Source organism: Phyllopteryx taeniolatus, chromosome 9, assembly GCF_024500385.1.
Source record: "Phyllopteryx taeniolatus isolate TA_2022b chromosome 9, UOR_Ptae_1.2, whole genome shotgun sequence".
NCBI classification, from domain to species: domain Eukaryota; kingdom Metazoa; phylum Chordata; class Actinopteri; order Syngnathiformes; family Syngnathidae; genus Phyllopteryx; species Phyllopteryx taeniolatus.
Genome location: NC_084510.1, coordinates 8,028,825 through 8,051,201, shown reverse-complemented (window position 1 = coordinate 8,051,201; position 22,377 = coordinate 8,028,825). Strand labels below are relative to the sequence as shown.

At 39.9% G+C, this 22,377-nt stretch overlaps 2 protein-coding genes across 2 annotated transcripts; one reads left to right on the top strand and one right to left on the bottom strand.

Annotated features, from left to right (window-relative positions):
- Positions 1 to 1,873: 1,873 nt before the first annotated feature.
- On the bottom strand, positions 1,874 to 9,159 carry traip (TRAF-interacting protein). The gene is made up of 15 exons (XM_061784376.1): positions 8,493 to 9,159; positions 8,364 to 8,421; positions 8,199 to 8,282; positions 8,078 to 8,117; positions 7,886 to 8,013; positions 7,686 to 7,780; positions 7,482 to 7,595; positions 6,323 to 6,410; positions 3,837 to 3,926; positions 3,666 to 3,754; positions 3,406 to 3,561; positions 3,251 to 3,296; positions 3,073 to 3,177; positions 2,925 to 2,975; positions 1,874 to 2,381 (listed from the first exon to the last, which is right to left on the bottom strand). The coding sequence occupies exons 1-15, from the start codon at positions 8,588 to 8,590 to the stop codon at positions 2,274 to 2,276; spliced, it is 1,350 nt and encodes a 449-aa protein (XP_061640360.1). The 5' UTR covers positions 8,591 to 9,159; the 3' UTR covers positions 1,874 to 2,273.
- Positions 9,160 to 9,313: 154 nt separating this feature from the next.
- mon1a (MON1 secretory trafficking family member A) lies at positions 9,314 to 21,678 on the top strand. Its single transcript, XM_061784375.1, has 6 exons — positions 9,314 to 9,761; positions 11,037 to 11,188; positions 12,770 to 13,141; positions 15,071 to 15,836; positions 20,004 to 20,151; positions 20,748 to 21,678. Exons 2-6 carry the CDS (start codon positions 11,065 to 11,067, stop codon positions 20,886 to 20,888), a joined length of 1,551 nt encoding a protein of 516 aa, XP_061640359.1. The 5' UTR covers positions 9,314 to 9,761; positions 11,037 to 11,064; the 3' UTR covers positions 20,889 to 21,678.
- Positions 21,679 to 22,377: the final 699 nt, after the last annotated feature.

Below are 22,377 nucleotides of genomic sequence, written 5' to 3'. Positions count from 1 at the left end.
ATTTTTAAAAAAGTATATTGGGTATTGGTATTGGCTTGGAGAAGTCAGTATTGGTGGGAAAAAAAACGTTATTGTGCATCCCTAAATTTTAACGCTAAAAAAATCCAAGTGCGCCCACACTCACAATAGCGCGTGCACACAAACAAAATACGTATGCCACGGCAGGTACACACACAGTCACACACGACAGAACATTAAAATGGGTATATGCCACAGCAGCCACGCACGTATGCTTGCATGTCACGTCTCTCAAACACCAGCTGAAACAATATGGGCCTTTTATTTTATGGAATATTCTTGTGCGCCTGACGTCTGAAAACATTTTTTAATTATTCTGTTTATTGCCAGCCAGAAAAGGGCTTTAGGGGACAGACAGGGGGACAGAGTGGACAAGGGGAATAGGGGTGAGAACCACAGCAGAACAATAGTTAGTCTGGATATTTGAGCACAAGTAACATTACAGCAGTCAAACTGTGTTCTTATTAGTGGATCGGGGCACCCGGTGTGGACATGCAATAATTAACCAAGAGAACAAGATGAGAGAGGACAGAAAAGGGCAGGACAGGACAGAATGTGGGAAATGAGCGAGGGAGTGCTACTGATGAGTGGTGCGGTGGAATTCCTTTTTAGTGTCTGAACACCCGTAAGAACCTGTGAATTGATATGTTAGTATAACCTGTGTTGTTATTAGTGGTCCGAGCACAAGCAATTAAAGCTTATAGCACGCCTATTGAACTTATTAGTGAATGAAGACCATATCACATGCATGTTAGTCAACTGGTATACGGAGTTGCTGAGCCGGCACATTGAGAAAGGGTGGGCCTGGCCCCCTCCACCCACAACAAGGGGCTAAACTAGCGAGCCCGCCCAGTTCCAAAGGGAGGGGCATGGGTACCGGACCACCGCCCCCATGCTGACTTTGGGTGAGAAGCAGGGTAGGATACACCTTAGATTCAGCCAATCGCAGGGCACATATACAGTACACAAACAATTCACTTTTAGGAAAATTCAGTCAGTTGGACATGTGCGTTCAAAGGTTTTAGAGGTGGTCAAATGAAGTTGACCAATAAGTTATAACTGGCCTATGGCATTTTACATTCATCCTGAAATTTCCCCCCCAAACCCAGCTCCCCAACCTTTTTGTGATTAGTGGATGTTGGCATTCAAGGGTCCAACTCCTCGGCACAACACATTTTGCAGTTACAAATGGCACGCAAGAAACTCATCGCAGCGGCGTAAAAATCCGTTGTCATACGGCACAAAAAGACACGCTCATTTACTGCTGCCAAGGAAGGCATTGTTGCAAATTGTAAATTTGCTGTCTAAGAAAAAAATAAGTTGTCTGGTCACCTTTCATCCACAGGAAGATACATAGCCTACTGTGGAAATCTCTTGGGGTTCATGGGACATATTTACTGGCTCCGAAAGCACTGCATGAGTTGTTGTGTTATATTAAATGTTATAGATTACTCTGACAGGGGGGGGTTGAACAGTTGATTGCACTGAAAATTGTTTGGAAAATGCACCACACATTCATTATTAAAAATTGGGAATGCTTTCAGCATTCCAGTATTATTGGCGCAAAGCATTTAAAGCAGTCTGTAAGCATCATGGCAGTACAATGTCAAAGTGGTCATTTACCTTGTCACCAAAACACAATCACTTGGACAAACAAGGCAATGGAGTAAATTGTATCCTTTTTCATAGTAATGATGACCACATGGTGTATACTTGTAACACAGGAGAACTTAAATTAAAATGTACCTAAGCAATGCAGCCAAAAAGTACACCATTTGTGAAGCACCTTCACCTTCAGGGGTTCTACACCCCTCTGCTGGAGAAGGCACCAATGAAGCACCGCCGAGAGCAGACATGAATAAAAATATTGTTTATTATTGGAGTTGGTTTACTGCTGATGGCGACGACTGGAAATGCATACACTACAACACAGAAGATTTGAAATAAGTGCTAAAATAACCAGCTTTCAAAATGCTCACTGAAACGGGTTAGATAAGATTCCCTTGATCAATCACATGATCACAGATACATTGATGCACAGTCACCTCTGGAAAATGTTTGCATGTTTACTCACAGCCACACATAAAAAAAACACGTGCTTTTACACACACACAAAAAAAAAAAAACTCACGAAGTGGTCAGTCACCTCACTGCTTTTAAATAATTCATTGCGATTAGAAAGAGTCCCGTTTGAGGATGAATGATGAAAGCTCTGCGCCGTACGTCATGTTGCATCCTGTCATGGGACTCACTCATCACTCCAGGAAGCTGTCCAACGTCAGGCATGACACCATCTTGGGTGGAGGCCTGCTCACCTTTTTTCTTCTAGCTTTTTTGAGTGGGCGAATGTCTGCCAACGGAGACTGTGTGGGAGGGTTGGGTTAAGGAACATTGCCATTCACCTTACACTGGTCATGTAACAAATGATCTATTGTTGTTAATCCCTGGTTTTGCCATTTGGAGATGGAGGAAGTAAAAAAAATAGGTATGCTGCTAATATGAATTTATTACGGATTAGGACACAAGTCAAAAGTTGACAAAATGGCACTCAAACCATCGATTTCTTAGGGCAAAGGTTTTAAACTCAATGCCCAGGGGCCAGATCTGTCTACCAAATCATAGCATAGGGCGCACTAAAGCAAATCATGTGCGTCTGCTTCATGTTTCTTTTTCAAATCTGTCCATGAATTACAAATTGACTTCACTTCTAATAACATTGAGATACTGCAAGCATTTAAAAAAAAAAAAAAAAAAAAAAAAAAAAAAAAAAAAAAAAAAACAGCCACCCCCCCCCCCCTTTTTTTTGTTTTTTTTATAAATCAATTGAACATAGTTAAGCTATTTTCTGGCCATTTGAGGGAAACCATAATTAACATGTAAAACAATGGAGTGCAAAAGGAGGATACAGGTTGGATGAATTTGGTTCGTCCTCCTAATCCATCATAACCACTATGCACCTGAAATTAGAAGCACTTTAAATGATCAAAAGACACACAAAAAAAAAATCATTTTGGATTGGACATTCAAAAGAAAAAGGTGGTTGTTTTTACATACAGATCCAAGCTTCCTCCGAGGGTCGAGCATGCCACCAAAAGTCTTGTTTCTGAAGAGGAGAGAGTTCCTCATGAAAGGATCCATGGTTGTATCCTTCTCTCGGGCCTAAGAGGAAAAATACCCTGAGTGAAAAATACTTTCGATTTGGAAACAGACATTGTGAAACACTAAAGGCTACCTTGCTTAACGTTGAAGCCTTCTCATTGTGTTTGGATACCGATGCCCTGACAAATTTAAGTGCATTAAACTTCAATTAGTCATTAGTTATTTAATTTTGAGGTAAGACAAAAAAACAATATGCAACCCCAGCACTGCAATACGCAAAATACACACGGTTGATGATCTAAACGCATCTTCTTGGTTGGGATCTTTACTGGTCTCTTGGCCACGTCATCTGGTGTAGTTACATCATAGGTTAAGTTGAGGTCAATGTCATCGCCATCTATAGGCTGGTGGAGGCAAGGCTGTTTCAGCTCCATTGGAACAGGGCTGAAAGGGTAGCAAGGAAAAGCCCGATTAATAAAAAAACATAAAAAAATGGCCAAATTGAAATGTATGGAGCATTATATCCAGCTCTCATAGGTGGAATGTACCTCTCAAACACGAGCCGACTGAGCACCTCATTTGTCCTTTTTGGCGTGCTCAGAGATTTCTGAAGAAACTCCACCTTCTTCTTTAAACTCTGTGGAAAGACACAGATGCAGGCATAAAAACAAGGATTCTTTTGATGCCTAAATGTAAACCATTATGTTGCGCTGCCTTACAGATATCTCTTTGTCAGCATTAGCTAGATCGTGTTGCAGCGACTTCATGTCCTCTTTCCTTTGATGCACTTCAGCCGAAGCTTTTTGGAACTGAATCACACACACACACACACAATGTTATGTAAACATAAGCATAATAACCAACAAACTCTTATGGGTCATTTTCATATAATTTGATAACGGTCAAGACATGGCCCACTGGATTTCCTTTTGAAAATCAATTAATTTTACTGATATGAGTATTTGAATTATTAGCAATTGTTATCCATCAAAAGGCCATAATTGTTTCGAAGAAAAAAAAATCCTTAAAATATTTTTCAAACTTTTAATGCCAAAAAGTCTTTACTGTTAGGTATCCCAAATTAAGTTTCATGAAATACATGTTTTTGGAAGATGCCAATTAAATTTTTTACATCTATAGGATTTTTCTCCTATTGCTTAATATGCTTTTTCCATGAAAACTAACACAAATGCATCTTCGTGTCTCCAGAGTTCATTTTTTTGGTTCTACTACAAACACGCCTACTTTTTCACTCAAGCCGTCTTAACAGTTAATGCCAATGGAGAGAGCCTCATTATGTTGTTGCAATCAGACATGCAAACACCAAAAGGCATGAAAAAGGTGACAAAATAATTGTAGGGGGGGAGGGTCTGGGGGAATTTGATTTTAACATAAATTAAGCAATCTGGAAGACTGATGAGTATACAATAAAGCAAAAAATAATAATAAAAAACATCTCTTCACGCAGAAAAACATTTATTTACACCACTCAAGTACATGTCGATGTGCAAATTTAAGATTAAAATTCTATTTGCCTCATTTCTTTGCTTTGTTTGTTTTGGCCTCCAACTTGAGCCAAGCCCACCTCCACCTGATGCCTGCTTCAAGCTGTGCCACATGAATAGCATCCTCCTCTTTAAGCACGCTCATTCTGGAAATGAATTGACTAAAATCAGTCTGTTTCACTGCATTTTTCACTCTAACCAACTTCAAAAAGGTTAATCCCAAATGCCTCCAGGAAAATATTAAGTACAATATTTTTCTGTTTTTATGGGCCATTTCTGAATTTGAAATTAGTTCATTATGTGTTGTAACATAATCCCTAACATCGCTCTGTTGCTTAATACATTTAACATTAACATCCGTAAACTAATTAGATAATTGTAGGCGTGTTTCCTAATTAATACAAGATGTACTAGTGGATCAACTCTTGTCGCCGATGTTACGTGTGCTTCGCGGTTCCGCTGAGACCGCAACCAGGACCACGACCTGCAGCATCTCAATGCGAAAAAGACCAGTGCAACAAATACGACACTGGCTGATCTGAGGAGCAAAAATGTTCCTTAAACATAAGAGTAACAATAGAGGACGTCCGCCCGAGGTGGGTAGAGTGCGCCAAATCATGTACTCAAGAGTGCCGTTACTTGACAATAAAGTGACTCAAGCAGTATCCAAAAGAATGACTTAAGAGTAAAAAGTATACAGTGAAATAATTACTCAAGTACTGAGTAAATAGTAACTTCTGATTTTGTTTTACCACAGCATGAACATTACAAAAAAATAAAATAATATAAAATAACGTGAATGTGCAAATTCTGATGTTGCTGCGTTTGTGTGTATGCACTGTGAAAATGACAACATCCGCAATTTACTGCACGGTGTTTTCTAAAGTTAGAAGTGGGCTGAAATATCCACACTTGAGCAGACAGTGCCAGACAAATACTACAGCACATGAAAACTGTTGTTTTTGTTCGTCCAAATGTAAACACGAGTAGCGCGCTGTTGCCTTCATGGTAACGACGACCGTCCCAAAATGGCAGCCACTTAAGGCACGACAATCAGCCGGGCTGGCTTATCTCGTGTTAATACTTTTGTCCGGGAAGCCCGATAGAAGACGTTGTGTGAGGTCATGTGACACACATTTCGTGTGTCGTTTGATTGGTGAACTAGACTTAAACGTCATTAGCGCATAAATTGGGTAGGCGCAAACAGCGCCCAATGCGGAAGTCAAAGTCATAGTCTCGCGCACAAAATAGTTGATAAATAAGCAATAATTGATCAATAAAAGTAGCTAGCGACATTTAGATCATTGTAACGAAGTAAAGGTACCGTTACTTCTTAACAGCAGAAGTGTTTTTTCTGGTCTCGTCAACTCCTGTGACTTATCCAAAGCAGGTCCCGAGCGCACAGGCGGAACCTCAGGCCGATGCGCTCGCATATTAGTCCGCCGCGGAGTAATATTCACAATTACATCTGTGTGTGGATTGTGGATGTGTGGAATGGATCCAGCTGACAGCGTTCAAGGAGTACGAAACAGTCTATGACGACAGCGACGGCAACCCAACCCAGGAAAAACTCATCGGATATGTTTCAGCATGGCATAAAAAAAAATGCTAACTTTGATTTTGTTACAAGTGTCTACCATTATTGATCAAATTATTTGAAAATGACCCTTATGATTATTGACTTGCTAAATTGAGGTAACCTTGTCGTTGGAGGTGAGCACTTCTCTCCTTAGCCTCTCACACATGTCATTAGAAGACTTCAAGCTTCCCTTTAAGTTGTCATACTCTCTAAAAAAAAAAAATTTTTTTTTTTTTTAAATGCAGGTGATGTAAATGTGGATAACAACAAATCATTCATGGAGAATTAAGTTGGGTTTCCACTGCAGGGTTTAAGTAACAATTCAGATTTTTATACTCTCAAGTGCCACAGATCGGATAGGAGTCAAGGTAGCGACGGATGCATGGAATTGGATAGCTTCAGCGCGTAATCAGGCCTCTTACATTTGTGAATAATAATCGGAAACATATGTGATATCTGCCAATGCAAGTGCAGCGTGAATGTGCAGATTGGATAGACAGTACCCCATTAATGTGCGCTTGTCATCAAAATGCGCCGATTTGTACCCAGACGACACAGAAACACTATCCGTTTTCCGTACTTCTTATCCTCACTTTGGAATAATTTTAAAACAAATATGTCTACAATTTAAAAAGAACAACAACATGAAAGTCTGAAAAGATTTTTAATAAACGTGTTTAAAGGCAAAGTGTTTACAAAGTGTTAGAGTTAGTAGTATTCAAAATGTTTACGTCACCATTTTCCCTTTTACTGCAAATTAAGCTTCAGCTTCAAATGTCGGTTATTGGCCTGCTTGACTAGGAATAATTGGTATTGGCCCTAAAAAGAAACATATCAGTCTAGCTCGAATAATAATGCTTTTTTTGTCGATTAGATTAAAAGTGAGTGTTTTTATTTATTTTTTTAATGTTAATTTATTGTGGGGCACGGTGAACAACTGGTTAGCACATCTGCCTCACATTTCTGAGGACCCAGGTTCAAAACCTTTGAGTGGAGATAGCTAGCTAATTTTCAAACTGTGTTGAGTTTGCATGTTCTACCCGTGCCTGTGGGGGTTTTCTCCGGGTACTCCGGTTTCGTCCCATATCCCCAAAACATGCGCGGTAGGTTGATTGAAGACTCTAAATTGCCCGTAGGTGTGAATGGGAGTGCGAATGGTTGTTTGTTTACAGATGTCGTGTGATTAATTAGCGACCAGTTCGGGTGTACCTCTCGCCCATAGTCAGCTGAGACAGGCACTACTAGTCTACTAGTGTGTACCGGGCCTAAGTCTTACGTACTTTTTGAGAGAGATACAGTAGATGGAGAGCTGCTCCACAGCAGCATGACTCACACCCATGTCTGTGATCATGGACTCCACCTCCGCTCTTTGGCCCTGTAACAAAACATCCAGGCTGGAGACACGCCAGCAGCAGAACGACTATTACTTACACGTATGCTTGAGGACAAATGGATTTATGTGAGCCCAGTTGGAGTGCAGTTACCTTTCAAATGTTTTTATTTTGGTCCTCAGTCTACGGGCCTCGTCCTTGGCAGCCTGAGAGTCTTCATGTTGAGTCTCCAGATAAGCCATTTGTTTCTGGGACGTAATAATTGGGAGCAAAATCATGAACATGATGTTGACAGCGCGGGATAGGCGTTCGAAGACAAAATGCATTTAAACGGGGAGGAACAGATTGCATACTTTGAGAGCAGAACACAACATGTCCTTCTTTGAAATCTCTTTCTGCATACCGCCCAGGTCTCTCTTCTGATTGTCCACCGAGTCCTTCAAACTATCTACTGTTTTCTGTTTGTCCCGACAGTCTCGCTCTGCGGGGGGAAAACATCTGTTTAACCGGGAATCATCATCATCTAATTATATATATTGTTTTACCTTTAGCGCTTAAAAGGGCCCTCAGCCTATTAAGCTCATTCTGAGAATGGGGAACCACAGCGTGAGTATATAACTCAAATGTTTTCGTGCAAATTTGGAAATGTTTGGCTCTCATTGGTACCTCCAAACTTTCTGGGTCAGCAGAATGCGTTTCCTCTCCATCAGCGTCAAAGAAGAGCCTGCTGATGATTTGCCGGTTGCTGACCTACACACAGAGGAGAAAGTATCTCTTTTTAATTAAGATCAACATGCGCTTCTAGCGTGTTGATATATATGCGTAAATTACCTGCTTCCGACATCGTGGGCATGTTTTTGTTGGGCCTTTTTGAAACCACTGCAGAAGGCTAGTAGGTGGGGGGTATGAAACAATTAAAACACTAAAACACCCAAGATGCCTTTTCTTAGCTGCCGTTACCATTCATGGTGGAAAGTGTGTCCGCAGGGGACAGCAGCAACATCTTTGGAGTGATCGAAGAAATCGCAGCAAATCGCACAATGTGCTCGAATAGGCATCTTAATTACCCAACGATCGTCCTGTTGTCAACACTCAAAGCGGGCTATACTATACATCAAGACGCAGGTGTGTTCCGCAAATATCTATGCAAACTGCAAACGAATTGGCCTAATTTGCTGAGCGTGAGCCGCATTAGCCAACACAGTAACGTTTAGCCTCCACGGATAGTTGCTCAGTCGTCGCCATACATACCAAAAGACAAAGCGATGTTACTGCATAGTCCGTTGTAAAAAACGCATGCCATATGTTATCTGTAATGTGTCGGTTAATCTGAAGTGAGCTACGACAAAACCCGGTTGATGCTCCTTCGCCGCTCGACGTTCAAATACAGTACGAGGCCCGCCACGTATGGTGCGTTCAGGGGCTGCGTCCAGGCTCCTCCTTCACACCGTTGTCCTCTATTTCCTGATCATACAGTATATGGCGGACAGGGGTTCGGGTACGGACGCAGAAGATGTTCTATACAGACCCAGAACTACAGACAAAAAAGGAGGATTACGATCCCTGGTCAATTTTACGGGGCGCTTTTATTTTAACTGCGGCACCCACTGTCGGCTTTACGGTAGTGCGTGAGTCCAGAACGAAACATAGACCAATTATATGCGTGTGAAGCCATACCACGTGACCTTACTCAGCTAATCAAGTCTGAATTTTCGGCGGCGTACCGTAGATATGAAGAGCTACGCCAGCGAACTGTTGAGCTGACGTACCGGAATGGCGGCCATGTTTGCTGGGGCAACGTTCCCATCAAAGACAATGCATGTACCGTGAAATACGTAACATGCTCATTTCTCTGCCAATTTTCATGAGGTTTACTTTACTTTACTTTTGCCAACACCAACAAGTGCAATAACAATAGAGGACGTTTGAACTTTTTTTTTTTTTTGCCTGTTAAAGGTTATTCCCAGTTCTATTGTTGTGACTTTACAGCGTTGTGTGCGTGTTGCATGCGCAACAATTGTGCCGGCTTCTCTATGTTCGTATATTTGGCATCGCAAACGGGGTAGAACTTCATATCCCACAATTCACACTCCCGTATTCGTGCAAATATCTATGGTTGACAAGCAGGAAGTCAAAAAGAAGATTCCTCTGCTAGCATGTTTACTACGGCGGCAACTGTTCGAAGAGAGCTGTGTTTACCATAGCTACAGACAGTTCTGGAAATGAAAGGTAAGACATTTGGACTTTTACGACATGAGCTATTCACGTGTTTTCCCCCTGCGTATGAACGGCGACACGACCACTAGTCATGCTGGTAAAGTCGCTGCTCTAATCGAAAGTTAGCTGCCAAGTCGATGGAGTTTTCATCCGCATTATGTTTGCCTTCTGTCGGTTATATAAAAAAACAACAACATCAACAACGTGTGTATCCGGATAGCTTACACACGGAAATGTGCATGCATTTTAATGGGCTTTCTCCATATTGTTATATTTGATTTAACTGAGTCACAGTAGTGAGTTTGTTCTCATATTGAGAAGTGTTATAAAAATATAAACATTTCGCCGCTTATATGTAACTCTCCAACGTAACCAACTATTAGAAACCTCTTATGCCGTTTTTACAGATGACACTTCCTTGTTTCGTTCCAGTAAAAAAAAAAAAAATTCAAATAACCTTTGAGTGGAGATAGCTAGCTAATTTTCAAACTGTGGTTTAATATAATCTCTTAATATCAAGAAAACCAAATTTATGGTGTTTGGGTATTAGGGGGAAAAAATTAAAAGGGATATCACGTTTAAAAATTCTAATGTTAGTATTGAATGAGTTTCTGTCACAAAATTCCTTGGAGTTGTGATAGAGGATAAATTACCATGGAAACGTATCTTATGTAAAATGCGAAATTTCTAAAACAGTAACAATACTGTGCAAGTCGAGATTTCTATAAAAGTTTTAAGGCCTTACATATAATTTACTCCTCCTCAATTGTTCCCCATTTGTCCTCTTTGACTGTGAACCCATATAAATGAAAGATTACCTCATATACTGTTATTACATAGAGTATACACAACACATCGATGAATAACCAGTTTTGAAATCAGAGGTCTATAAAAACATGTTTTTCAACTATTACATTTCTTTTCAAAGGGGGATTGGTAACAAAAAAATCCTTCCAAATATCTCAATGGTATTACACCAGAACACAATGAGCAATTTTAATTTACTTTCGCGGGCCACATAAAATGATGTGGTGGGCCGGATCTGGCTGACACATGTGCTGTATGGTGACTGAATGAAAATACTAGTGCTACTACTACTATACCATGCCTACAGGTAAATGTATTATTACAGTTATCTTTTTAAAGTCAGACTTTTTCTATAGGAAGATCATACAGGTGTACCGAATGAAAAGTGTGTAATGATATGCCATTAGGTTTTCATGTACAGGTATATAAATACAAGTTTGGTCATGATCGCTTTCATTTCTTGCGTGTACTTTCTCCAAGGTGTGTGTACGTGCTCTCCGTAATAGTGATGGATGGAGTAAGCCGAAGACCTTCTGTACCATGGGAGAATGGTACCCTGACACCTGTCCACCGTTTTTCCTCCGAGAGGGCAGACAGTCCCACACCAGGTCTGGTCGAGGGAACTGAACCAGGTGAGGCTGTCCACAATTCAGCCGCAGTTCCATGCCGTCTGACATTTTCCAATTCATAAATTCCCCAAAACAAAGTACTATTTCAACTCTATTAGTTAAATATACTGTTTGACATTTCATATGGTTTTTACAGTAACTTCCCGGCAACAATGAATTGAATTTTGATAGTCCTCCTCCAAAGCACAGAGGAGCAAATAAGAGAGGTTTTAAGATGTACGCCTCTTTTTATATCCACACATATGAAGGTACAAGTCAAGATTCTTCCCAATGTTGTGGTTACCTTAGATAAGTACGGGCTATTTAGTATTTGTGACAACGGAAGTCTTATCTTAAAAAGAAAAACATTCAATCCTGGCTACATTTTGCAAAACCGCTCTTGAAATCCTCCAAATGCATGCAGAAAAATATATTATGGATGATGAAATGAAGGTTGAACTTTGTGGCTGTCATTATAAAGTTGGAGGTGACAGAATCATGCTTTGCGGCTGCTTTTCTTCAGTTATTTCTTAGCTAAGATGGAGGGAATTATGAACAGTTCCAAACACCATTCATTGATAGCACAAGACCTTCAGGCTTCTTCTAACAAGCTAAAGATAAAGAGGAACTTCTTTAAGCAATGACAATGACCCGAAGCACAATTCCAATCCAATCGCATTGAACGGAGAACAATGGAACAATGAACACAAATGGTAGTAAATACATGAAAGTGAAGAACAGTTACCTGCATTCTGTTGCTGACATTGTCTTGAGATGATTCAGGACTTTTTCCTTGCTTTGTGTACTGAAGCTAATTTTTCCCAAGTCTCAGTGAAAACTAGTTTCTGTCTACGACTTTTTAGCCTAATTTTATGTGACATTGTCTCCAAAAGATTTGCTAATACATATTTATGATGTAGAGATGAGTACCTAAGAGCACGAGTCATTTGCAAGTCAAAATAAATATAAAAAAAATAAATCACTGTTTACTTCAAAAGTAGACAATCCTTCATATGTTAAATGGAAATAGGGCTGTTGTAATGTTGGTTGCATTCGGTTGTGTTTGTCCAGGTTCCTGATATTATGCATGCTCAGTCTCTAACAGACTTTATGGGGGCCACAAATGGAACAAAGTCGTCATTAGTTAATGTTAGCGTTCAAGTTTCCACCAGTGCCTCTTCTACTTTGACAAGTCGCAGTGTCTGCTGGGAAAAAGTACCCATTTTGTTGTGTGACATTGTCACTTATTAACCTCCCTTTGGTGTGAAAGTGATCGCATGAATTATGCTACTACTAATTCTACACTACCACTTGAATACCGAGTCATTGTATCAACATGGATAAAACTCTTGGGACATACCTCAAGAGGTTGAATAGTTTACCTACTATAACATTGTGGACAATTTTGGAGAGAGTTTTTTTTTCTGTTCCAGTTAGTGGACCTTTGTGTCTGTTTTCGTCATTGTCAGAATTTGTTGTAGTATTTTACACTTTTTCTGCTCGATCGTTTCTCCCACCCGCCTTCTGCATCTTGTTCATCGTGATCATACGCATCCTACATCATATACATGCATATACATCTGTAAATGACTCTGATTCATACAGGTGCAGGTCAGAAAAGTGCCATGTTTGTCCGCGCACAGTCCTTTGAGGATCTGACTGCTGAGGCCGAAGAGGCTCGCAAGGAGGCTGAAGTGCTCAAATCCCGAGAGTGTGCCGAGGATATCAGAGTGCTGGTGGAAGAGAAAATAGTAGAGCAACGGAATATTCCATCAGACTGCAGTACCAAAGAGGAGGATGTGTCCAGCGAGGCATGGAGGAGCCACAAAAAGCACATGTTTGTGCTGAGTGAGGCAGGAAAGCCAATTTACACCCGTTATGGCACAGAGGAGGCTCTGTCCAGCACCATGGGTGTGATGATGGCCCTCGTATCTTTTGTTGAGGCTAAGAACAACATCATCCGCTCCATCCATGCAGGTGAGAACACACTGAAGCTAATAAGCACTAATAAGTACTGTATTTCTATTAGGGGGACATTTTTTTTTTTTAATGTACTGTACTCGTAAAGTAGAAAGTCATGAATCAGAATTATTGTGGGTTAACATTTTCAAATGTTTGAAATAGTATCATGCATGACATCCCTCAAGATGTCATCATATCGTGGGAAACGTATGCCAAAGCATGAGCAGCCTCAGTCACAGGAGCGAAGGGAAAAATGTCAGCATAGAACAAAAGTGTACACAGGAATTTCCATGTAGTAAGCAAGCAAGTTCAAAGCAGAATGACTCCAGCGGTGGCCCAATACTTGTCCAGCTTCAGCGTACGCATTGCTTGATATCAAAGTTAAGGAGTGGTGGATTGTTTTTACAGTTTATAGTGGTTAACATGTTTCAAAAGTCACAATGTTTTAAAACAATGACATAAACTGGATTACACCTCAATCTTCCTTCAAATGGGACAAATTATGGACAATTTTAATTGCTTCTATTCAGATGGTTTACAGTTGGGCCTCTGGAGGGCCTGTCCACCTCTGAAATGTGAAATTATTCAACAAAGTAAGTGTTTTGTTATCTGCCGGTTTCTGAATGAGTGTCTGTGATCGTGTGCCGTTTTGCACTTCCTCGCTACTATTAGGTAGGGTAGAAATGCAGAACGGCTAATTTACATAATGTTCAAATTAGCCAGTGGGTTTTTACAATAAATACCAATTTGTCGCCGCTTCAGGCGAGAAAGTGTAGGCTCACCTCCTCGCATGACCCAGCCCAACGGTCACTAACCGGACTCAGAAGCAGTCCCATACGGACCCACACCATAGCCAAAAAAAGACAGGTTATGATTCAAGACATACAGTGCGCTTCTATTTTAAGCTGTTCAGCATTACAGGCGTTACGGTCGTGACAAACCGTACCGACCAATCACATGTGAGTTCAGCCACCCCCTTCAGCCAATCAATTAAGATCTCAGGCGGTAATCACTGACTGTGAGCAGCCCAGACAGAGACAATGAGAAACGTAGGAGGTGAGAGAGTAAGAGACTCGGCTTGGAAGTTGAGTTAAAGACGGACAAACGCCATTAAGAAACAAAACGTAAAAGTTTTGAACAAACAAAACCTCTAAAATGTCTCAAAAGGGGAAGCTGTAACCTTTTTATTTTTCTGATGTTAAGCACTTTATTTGATTATAGGTTTCTCTTTTCATTTACCTGCTCTTATTTGGAATTTGCAGCCCTACTTTTATTAGGTAAATGAGAGAACACACCGTTGTGCTCATATGTTTTGTTACCTGCGCAGAATTTGTAAGATGTGTACAATTCTTTTAAAGAAAGCATGAAGGACCAGGCGAAACACAATTTTATTTTTTAATGGGATTCAAATTAAACTGTCAGGCATTTCAGAAAATCACAATAATTAAACAAAACCTAACCAAAAAGAAAGTGATGGTTATTGTCCAGTCATATTAAAAAAAAAGAAACAATTCTTGCCAGGGTAATGTGAACTGAGGTGTTGATAACAAGCAGACGACTGTAGATGCTATTTAAATATATATCACAACATATAGACACTAGATGATCTTGCGGACCTTTGCGTCAAGAAATTTGGTCGATCTGGACCTTTTCAAATTTTAGATAAATACCCTTGTCCTAGCCCCATCACTTGCCTTGGTTAAGGAAAAAAAAAGCTGTACACAGTTGCACGAGACAATACCACCCTCCAAAACAGTGTGGTTTGAATCAGACTGGATATTAAGTGTACTGTAATTCCTCACCCTTTGTGTATTTTTCCACCTGTATGGCGCTTGGAACTATACAGTTTAAAGCTTTTACGATGGTAACAATTTAATCCTTGACCGAGGTTCCACTGTATGCAAGAAAGGAGACTGACTCTATCCGTGTGATCTCTTTTATCAGATGGATGTAAAGTGGTTTTCCTCACCAAGAGTCCGTTGGTTCTCGTGGGTGTGTCCCGCACGTGTCAGTCAGACAAAGAGCTGCTGAGGGAGCTACAGTATGTCTACTATCAGATTGTCAGCCTCCTCACCCTCACCCAGCTCAACCACATCTTCCAGCACAAGCAGAACTATGATTTACGGCGCCTGCTGGCTGGTTCCGAGTACCTCACTGACAACCTTCTGTATCGCCTGGACCACGACCCGGGCCTGCTGCTCAGCGCCGTCACCTGCCTTCCTCTGGCCAGCTCGTCCAGGGACGTCATCTCGTCGAGCCTACAGGCGGCCAAATCCAAAAATCTTGTTTTCTCCATTCTGCTGGCAGGAGACCGCCTGGTTACTCTGGTTAGGAAAAAGGACCAGTTCTTACACCACATAGACTTGCACCTGGTTTTCAACCTCGTTGGCTCCTCTTCATCTTTTCGAGAGGGTGAAGGCTGGACGCCCATCTGTCTGCCAAAGTTCAACACTGAAGGATTTTTCCATGCTCACATTTCCTACCTAGAACCTGCGTCGGAGCTGTGCCTTATCCTGGTCTCGACTGACCGAGAGGACTTTTTTAACATGTCTGACTGCAAGCAAAAGTTTCTAGAGAGGCTGAGTAAGCGCAGTGCCTATCAAGCTCTGAAGGAGGCGCTGAGGTCTCGTAGCTATTCTGTGACTCAAGTTGGCATCCCTGAACTCAGGCACTTCCTGTACAAATCAAAGAGCTCTGGGCTGTATACCAGGTGGGCAGCAATGTTTTGAAAATATCTTACGTTTCAGATCTACTCGCCATAGAGAGAGAAATATATTTCACCCTCCTGCACCTGCTAAGAACATTTAAACTAATTAAAACACACTTAAAACTTAATAAAACACACCTTAAAAAGTATTCATTAACACCTGACTGAAAAGCCTGGCTTAGAGTTTTCCAAATAAGAGGAAAAGTGTACTTGCTTAAAGTTGTTTATTTGTTGAAGTATACTGTAAAACTGATGTATAAAACAAAAGAGGGTTAAATATTTCATATTTAAACACCAAAATCTTCAACCAAAACAACGAGAGTCTGGTAGCTTAATGTTAATATATCATGTGAAACACCATAGGCATGCTAACATAACTCAGCATTGATGTCATGGTAATTTTAAACCTTCAAACACCTGCTAGTTTACATACATGCAAATCAGTCGCCTTACAATAGGCCATTTACGTGAATCGTATAGATCCGCTGAGTTTTTCCTGGGGGGCGGGCGCCGTCGCTGTAGTCATAGGCTGTTTCGTACTCCTTGAACCCTGACAGCTAGCAGTACCGGTACTTTTACTCCATTACAATGATCTAAATGTCACTCACTACTTTTATCAATTATTGCTTATTTATCAACTATTTCGCTCGCAAGACTTCGACTTCCGCATTGGGCGCTGTTTGCGCCAATCTAATTTAAGCACGAGTGACATTTAAGTCTAGTTCACCAATCAACGACAAAAGAAAGTCACATGACCTCACACGACGTCTTCGATTGGGCTTCCCGGGCATAGGTATTAACATGAGATAAACCAGCCCGGCTAATCGTCGTGTCTAAGTGGCCACCATTTTGGGAAGGTCGTCGTTGCCATGAAGGCAGCGGCGCGCTACTCGTGTTAATATTTAGACGAACAAAAACAATTGCTTTCATGTATTGTAGTCTTTTTTTCTGGCACTGTCTGCCCAAGTGTGGATATTTCAGCCCACTTCTAACTTTAGAAAACACCGTGCAGTAAATTGCCGATGTTGTTGTAGTTTTGACAGTGCATACACACACGCAGCAACATCAGAATTTGCACAGTCACGTTATTTTTTTGTAATTTTGCTTTTTTTGTTTTTGTTCATGCTGTGGTAAAAAAAAAAAAAAAAAAAATCAAGTTACTATTTACTCAGTGCTTGAGTAATTATTTCACTGTGTACTTTTTTTACTCTTAAGTAATTTTTTTAGAGGACTGCTTGAGTCACATTATTGTCAAGTAACAGTACTCTTGAGTACATGATTTGGCTACTCTAACCACCTCTGGAGCGGACATCCTCGATTGTTACTGTTGCGTTTAAGCAACATTTTTGCTCATCGGATCAGCCAGTGTCGTATTTGTTGCACTGGTCTTTTTTATTTTCACGTTGAGGTGCGGCGGGGCGTGGCCCTGGTTGCGGTCCCGCGAAGCACACGTAACATCGGCGACAAGACCTGATCCGCAAGTACATCTTGTATTCATGAGGAAACATGCCAAGAATAAACGAATTAGTTTACGGATGTTAATGTTAAATGTATTGAGCGACGGAGCGATGTTAGGGATTATGTCACAACACAGAATTAACTTGAAATTCAGAAATGACCAATAAAAACAGAAAAATATTTTACTTAATATTTTCTTGGAGGATGATTTGGGATTAGCCTCTGAAGTTGGTAATAGTGAAAAATGAATTGAAACAGAGAGTGGTTTTAGTCAATTCTTTTCCAGACTGAGTGCTTAAAGAGGTTACTATTCACGTGGCACACCTTGAAATAGGCATCAGGTGCAAGTGGAGATGGGTCTGGCTCAAGTTGGAGGCCAAAACAAAAAAGCAAAGAAATGAGGCAAATTGAATTTGAATCTTAAATTTGTACATCGACATGTACTTGAGTGGTGTAAATAAATGTTTTTCTGCGTGAAGAAATTTAGTTGATTTGGCCTAATTGTACTCTTCAGAGTCTTCCAGATTACTTAATTTATGTTAAAATAAAACAAACAAACAAAAACAAAATCCCTGCAGGGGCCCGGGGGATCCCCCCCAGACCTCCCTACAATGTTTATTTTATTTATTTTTATTTTTTTTGGTCACCTTTGTCATGCCTTTGGTGTTTGCATGTCTGACTTTAACACACAAGAAGCAGCAACACATACACAAATATCATACAGCTAGGGCTGTTACTATGGACTCTTTTTAGAATGGATTCTCGTATTGATTATTGATTGAATAATAATGCCCCCCCCCCCCCCCCCCCCCACTTACTGATGTATTTTATTTATTTATTTATTTTAGTGTTGATGTATTTGAGTTCTAATTTGAGTGATGGACTTCAATCCTTAAACTGCATATGTTTGTACTGAGTGTATGGAATGGATTTGGTGTACAGAATTTGAGACGGCAAAATCCTAAATGTTAGACTGTTAGCAATCGCGATTAACATTAGTGTGCTAGTGATTACCATTTTAGGTCAAAAAATGCTAACTACCATTCAGCTGACTCACACTTATCATGTTATATGTGCATTACACATCTACCAGTGTCATAAAAATCACTTACAGATGTTCTTTTATCGTTTTTGGCAAAGTTTATCATTAGACCCATATATATGAATGTGTAGATACGCCAGCGCAGTGAAGCAGGCTGGCGAACCAATGTGCTTATATAGCGGCCATGTTAGGGAGGTCGACGTTCCCATTGAAGGCTTTTCGCGGACTCTGAAATTAGTCATAACTTGTTTATTTCTCAATTGATTTTCATGAGGGTTACTATTTTGTCAATGCCAAAGCGTATGCCCTCAATAAACATTTTCTTTAAGTAAAGAATAATATATTTAACTATTTTTTCATGTGAGAGGGACTCGCAATTCCCTTGTCATAAGTGTACGCCGTTTTACGCAATCGTATGCAGCACAATGTACCGCCATTATTGGTCTTTTGGTTTTATTGCCATACACACACAGTGAATGCGTTTACGACTTCAACCGCCCTATTTTAGCGTCACAGTCTGCATGGAACTAAAAAAGGGCGTGTCTAACCCATCTACCAATACATGTGTATGATTGGCCCAACACTGTGTCTGCCTGGAGTAGATGTCCATGGGTTCCGCCCGCTCAAACATGGTTCCGGGCGGAATTTTCTTTTTTTTGTGTGGTCCTAGCGGAACTTCAAGGCAGAAATTTTGTGTCGGCCTATTTTTTTTAAGTCGATTGAGCAGAGTTATTTGTTTTTTTTATTTTTCCCCTCAGGCCTCCATACAGCATTACTCGCAGGTATATAGTCTCTCGGCTGGGTGGGAACAATTAATATTACTAGAGTTTAGTTGGGGACCTTCTCTGCCCTTTCTTATTCTTACTCCTTCTTTCTAAATATATAAAAAAAACCTTATCTTTCTTCTTTTTATAAATAAAAAAAACATATTTCGAAAAGTATGCAGCATTCTAAAAGTTTCTTTCTAAATATCACCATCTTTCAAAAAATACAATCTTTGCCACATTGAGTCACTAGCATGATCGTAGGTGTGCAACTCTAAATTCCAACTTGCCTGTTTATTGTAAAAAACAATAAAATAAAATAAAAACGTTGGCTTAAAAATCTGAAGTATAGCGGTAGTGCAAAAGTTGAACCGCTGTATGCTAGAGGTTCACTGTACGCACAAAATCTTGTTTTGCAAGCACTTTGGATGATTGGTCGAAATTAGGGTATTTTCATCTGCAGTACTTAACATGTCTCAAATACACCATAAAGTAAAAAGTAGGAGTTAAACAGGAGGATGAGATGAATAAACCAAACTTCATGTTTCATAGAAATGATCGTAAGCTGCAAAAGGTCCAGAAAGGGAGCTGCATGAGATTTCACCGGTTTATTTTTTTCCCCTAAAATTATTAAATATCCTGCCCAAGCGCAACAAATTGTTGATGAATGGGACTTGAACAATGGAACAACAAATTAAAGTAGTAATGTGAGTTTAGAACTTTTCCCCACCCCTTTTATATTCAAAACTTCAGTGTCAAAGTAGCTTACAAGCAGTGAATACTTGTGATGCGATATAGAGGAAAACAAACACTTCATCTGAACTCCTAAATTGATTATGAAGTTATCTCGTTCAATTACTATAGCATAATATTAATAAGTTAATGTGTGTGTTTTTCTTTCCCCAGTCCAGAGTTTCCTTTGGTGTACCAGTCAGAAGAAGAGCAAGAGAGGCTAATGGGTTTGTACCAAGACCTTCACAGTTATGTGCACCATCCAACCAGACCTTTACGCTCCTTCTACCGCTGTGGTGAAACTGAAAACATGATGGCATGGGTAAGTATCTGTCAGGTGATTAGAGCCTTCGAACACTTGGATCAGAGTGGAAGTGGGATGTTCTGCGTAACTGTGTACTGTGGCTGAGCATCCATCCATCCATATGTTGATAATACTATCCAGTCAATAGGGGGTGGAAGACTATCCCAACTGACACAGGGTGAGGGTACACGCTGGACTTATTCGTCAGTAGAGATAGACCATTCAAACTCGCATTTACACTTGTACAGTGCAACACATTCAATTGACATGTTTTGGATGGTGGGAGGAAGCCAACCAGAGAGAATCCAGATTCAAACGTGAGGCTTCTTGTTATGAGGCAGCACTGTAAAGTGACACTGTGCTGCTGTAGATGTACGGAAGCAATTCAAAGTCTTTAAGGCCTTTCCTGCATGAAGAAATATGGCTGTTAACTTCTCAATTGCGCCTGTTTGTTCAGAATGGGTTTATAGTCGATTTGTGTATTATATTATTTGTAATTGATTGATATTTCTTTGATTGCATTTGTATTTTTGAAATTCTCCGCATTGAAATTCCATCATCTTCATCTGTTGTAAATGGCCGATAATGCAATTTGCTCCGCCCCCTTCCTGCAGGTGACTAGCGGCTTAGAGGTTTACCTGTGCTTCAGTCCCCTGGGCACAAAGGCGTTGGCTATTTCTGCTGTCAACAAACTACTGAAGTGGATCAGGAAGGAGGAGGATCGCCTCTTTATCCTGAGTCATGTAACTTACTGACGCGTCTCTGCATAACGCCTGAACATGTTGACTCGGGATTATGCCCAAACTTTGTGTCAAAGCTATGCACATCTTTTTTTCTACTAAGATAACGGTAAAAGCAGGTATTGTATGACATTAAAAACATTTTTTTTTTTTTTTTTGCCACGTGTCCTTTTTATTACTTTTAGTATGGTCGAGAACGGTTCCTGATAAAAGCAGCGTCTGCACCCTATGCTTACATTATGAATGGTAACTTTAAGATGCTGTTTATTAAACTATTGCTATTCATAAAACAGTTTTTAAATTTAATGGACCTCGGTGGTTAAACATACGCAATAACTGGAATTATTTTGCTACGAGGATTGCTGTGACATAATGAGCTACTACATTTTTTTTATTTTTTATACTGAACATGATGACCATTAATTGCAATCACCACCATGATGATTTACCTCTACTTTATGCACATGTATGAATGGCACTTCAAAGAGAAAAGTCATGGATTACATTTGTGGGTTGTATGAACTGTCCTGTTAATGTAAAGTAATCAGCATTTTCTATGTTTTAATTGAATTACCCATGCACTTAGGTATTTGATCAAATGTTTTAATCAGTTTGCATTTCAGTAAATTTGTCTATTCGTGAGGGGTTACTTTTTTTAAAATGTTTTAACTGATGGTAAGGTTCAAAGCCAATAAGATGATACAGGAGAGTGTATAAAAATTATACTGCATATGAATGAAAGTATTAAAATAGGCTCTCTTTCTTTCAGTTTGTTTTATTTTAAAATAAAATTTGATAACACAAACTCTTGGTTACCTTCACAGGTGTCTTTTTTTGAAAGTATTAAAATAGGCTCTCTTTCTTTCAGTTTGTTTTATTTTAAAATAAAATTTGATAACACAAACTCTTGGTTACCTTCACAGGTGTCTTTTTTTGTGTAAATTGATTGTTTTTGCTGTTTTTTCTTTTGCCCATGTACCATCATCTGTCAGTTGTGCAGACCTGCATTAAACATGCTGCTGTTTCCTAAACAAGTTAACTGTAAAGGAAAGGAACACTTTACAGTGCACTAGGTAGACTAGCACAATTTAAAGATTGCATTTACATTACAAGAGCTGATCTACGATAATAGGCCTAATGCTTTTTAGCTAAACAGCAAAGTCAGGGATGTATTCATTTGACAATGTTTGTTAATGTGGTTATAATTGAATGTGTTGTCCAACTACACCGAATCATACCGGGAAGGGTTTTGTTGACTTTATATACAACATTTTGTTTACTTTATATACTGAGAGCTTTTTCTAATATTTTCCCTCAAGGCCACCCTCTGATCCAGTGCAGTTACTACACTTTTACTATAACATCCTGTCCATCCATCCATTTTCTTACTTTGTCAAGATACTTTTTGAAAAAACTCAATGGAAGATGACGAAGTAAAAAAGACAACTAGAGAGTTGAAGTCAACTGTGATTGGAGTGTTGATTGTTCGATATCTTGGTTCTTG

Coding starts and splice junctions, on each gene's coding strand:
- traip (XM_061784376.1), bottom strand. CDS start 8,590: ATGCCTATTCGAGCACATTGTGCGATTTGCTGCGATTTCTTCGATCAC. Junction 8,014..8,077: donor GGCCCTTTTAAGCGCTAAAG/GTAAAACAATAT, acceptor TTCCCCCCGCAG/AGCGAGACTGTCGGGACAAA. Junction 3,297..3,405: donor ATGCGTTTAGATCATCAACC/GTGTGTATTTTG, acceptor TAAATTTGTCAG/GGCATCGGTATCCAAACACA.
- mon1a (XM_061784375.1), top strand. CDS start 11,065: ATGGATGGAGTAAGCCGAAGACCTTCTGTACCATGGGAGAATGGTACC. Junction 13,142..15,070: donor CATCCGCTCCATCCATGCAG/GTGAGAACACAC, acceptor CTCTTTTATCAG/ATGGATGTAAAGTGGTTTTC. Junction 15,837..20,003: donor AGCTCTGGGCTGTATACCAG/GTGGGCAGCAAT, acceptor TTCTTTCCCCAG/TCCAGAGTTTCCTTTGGTGT.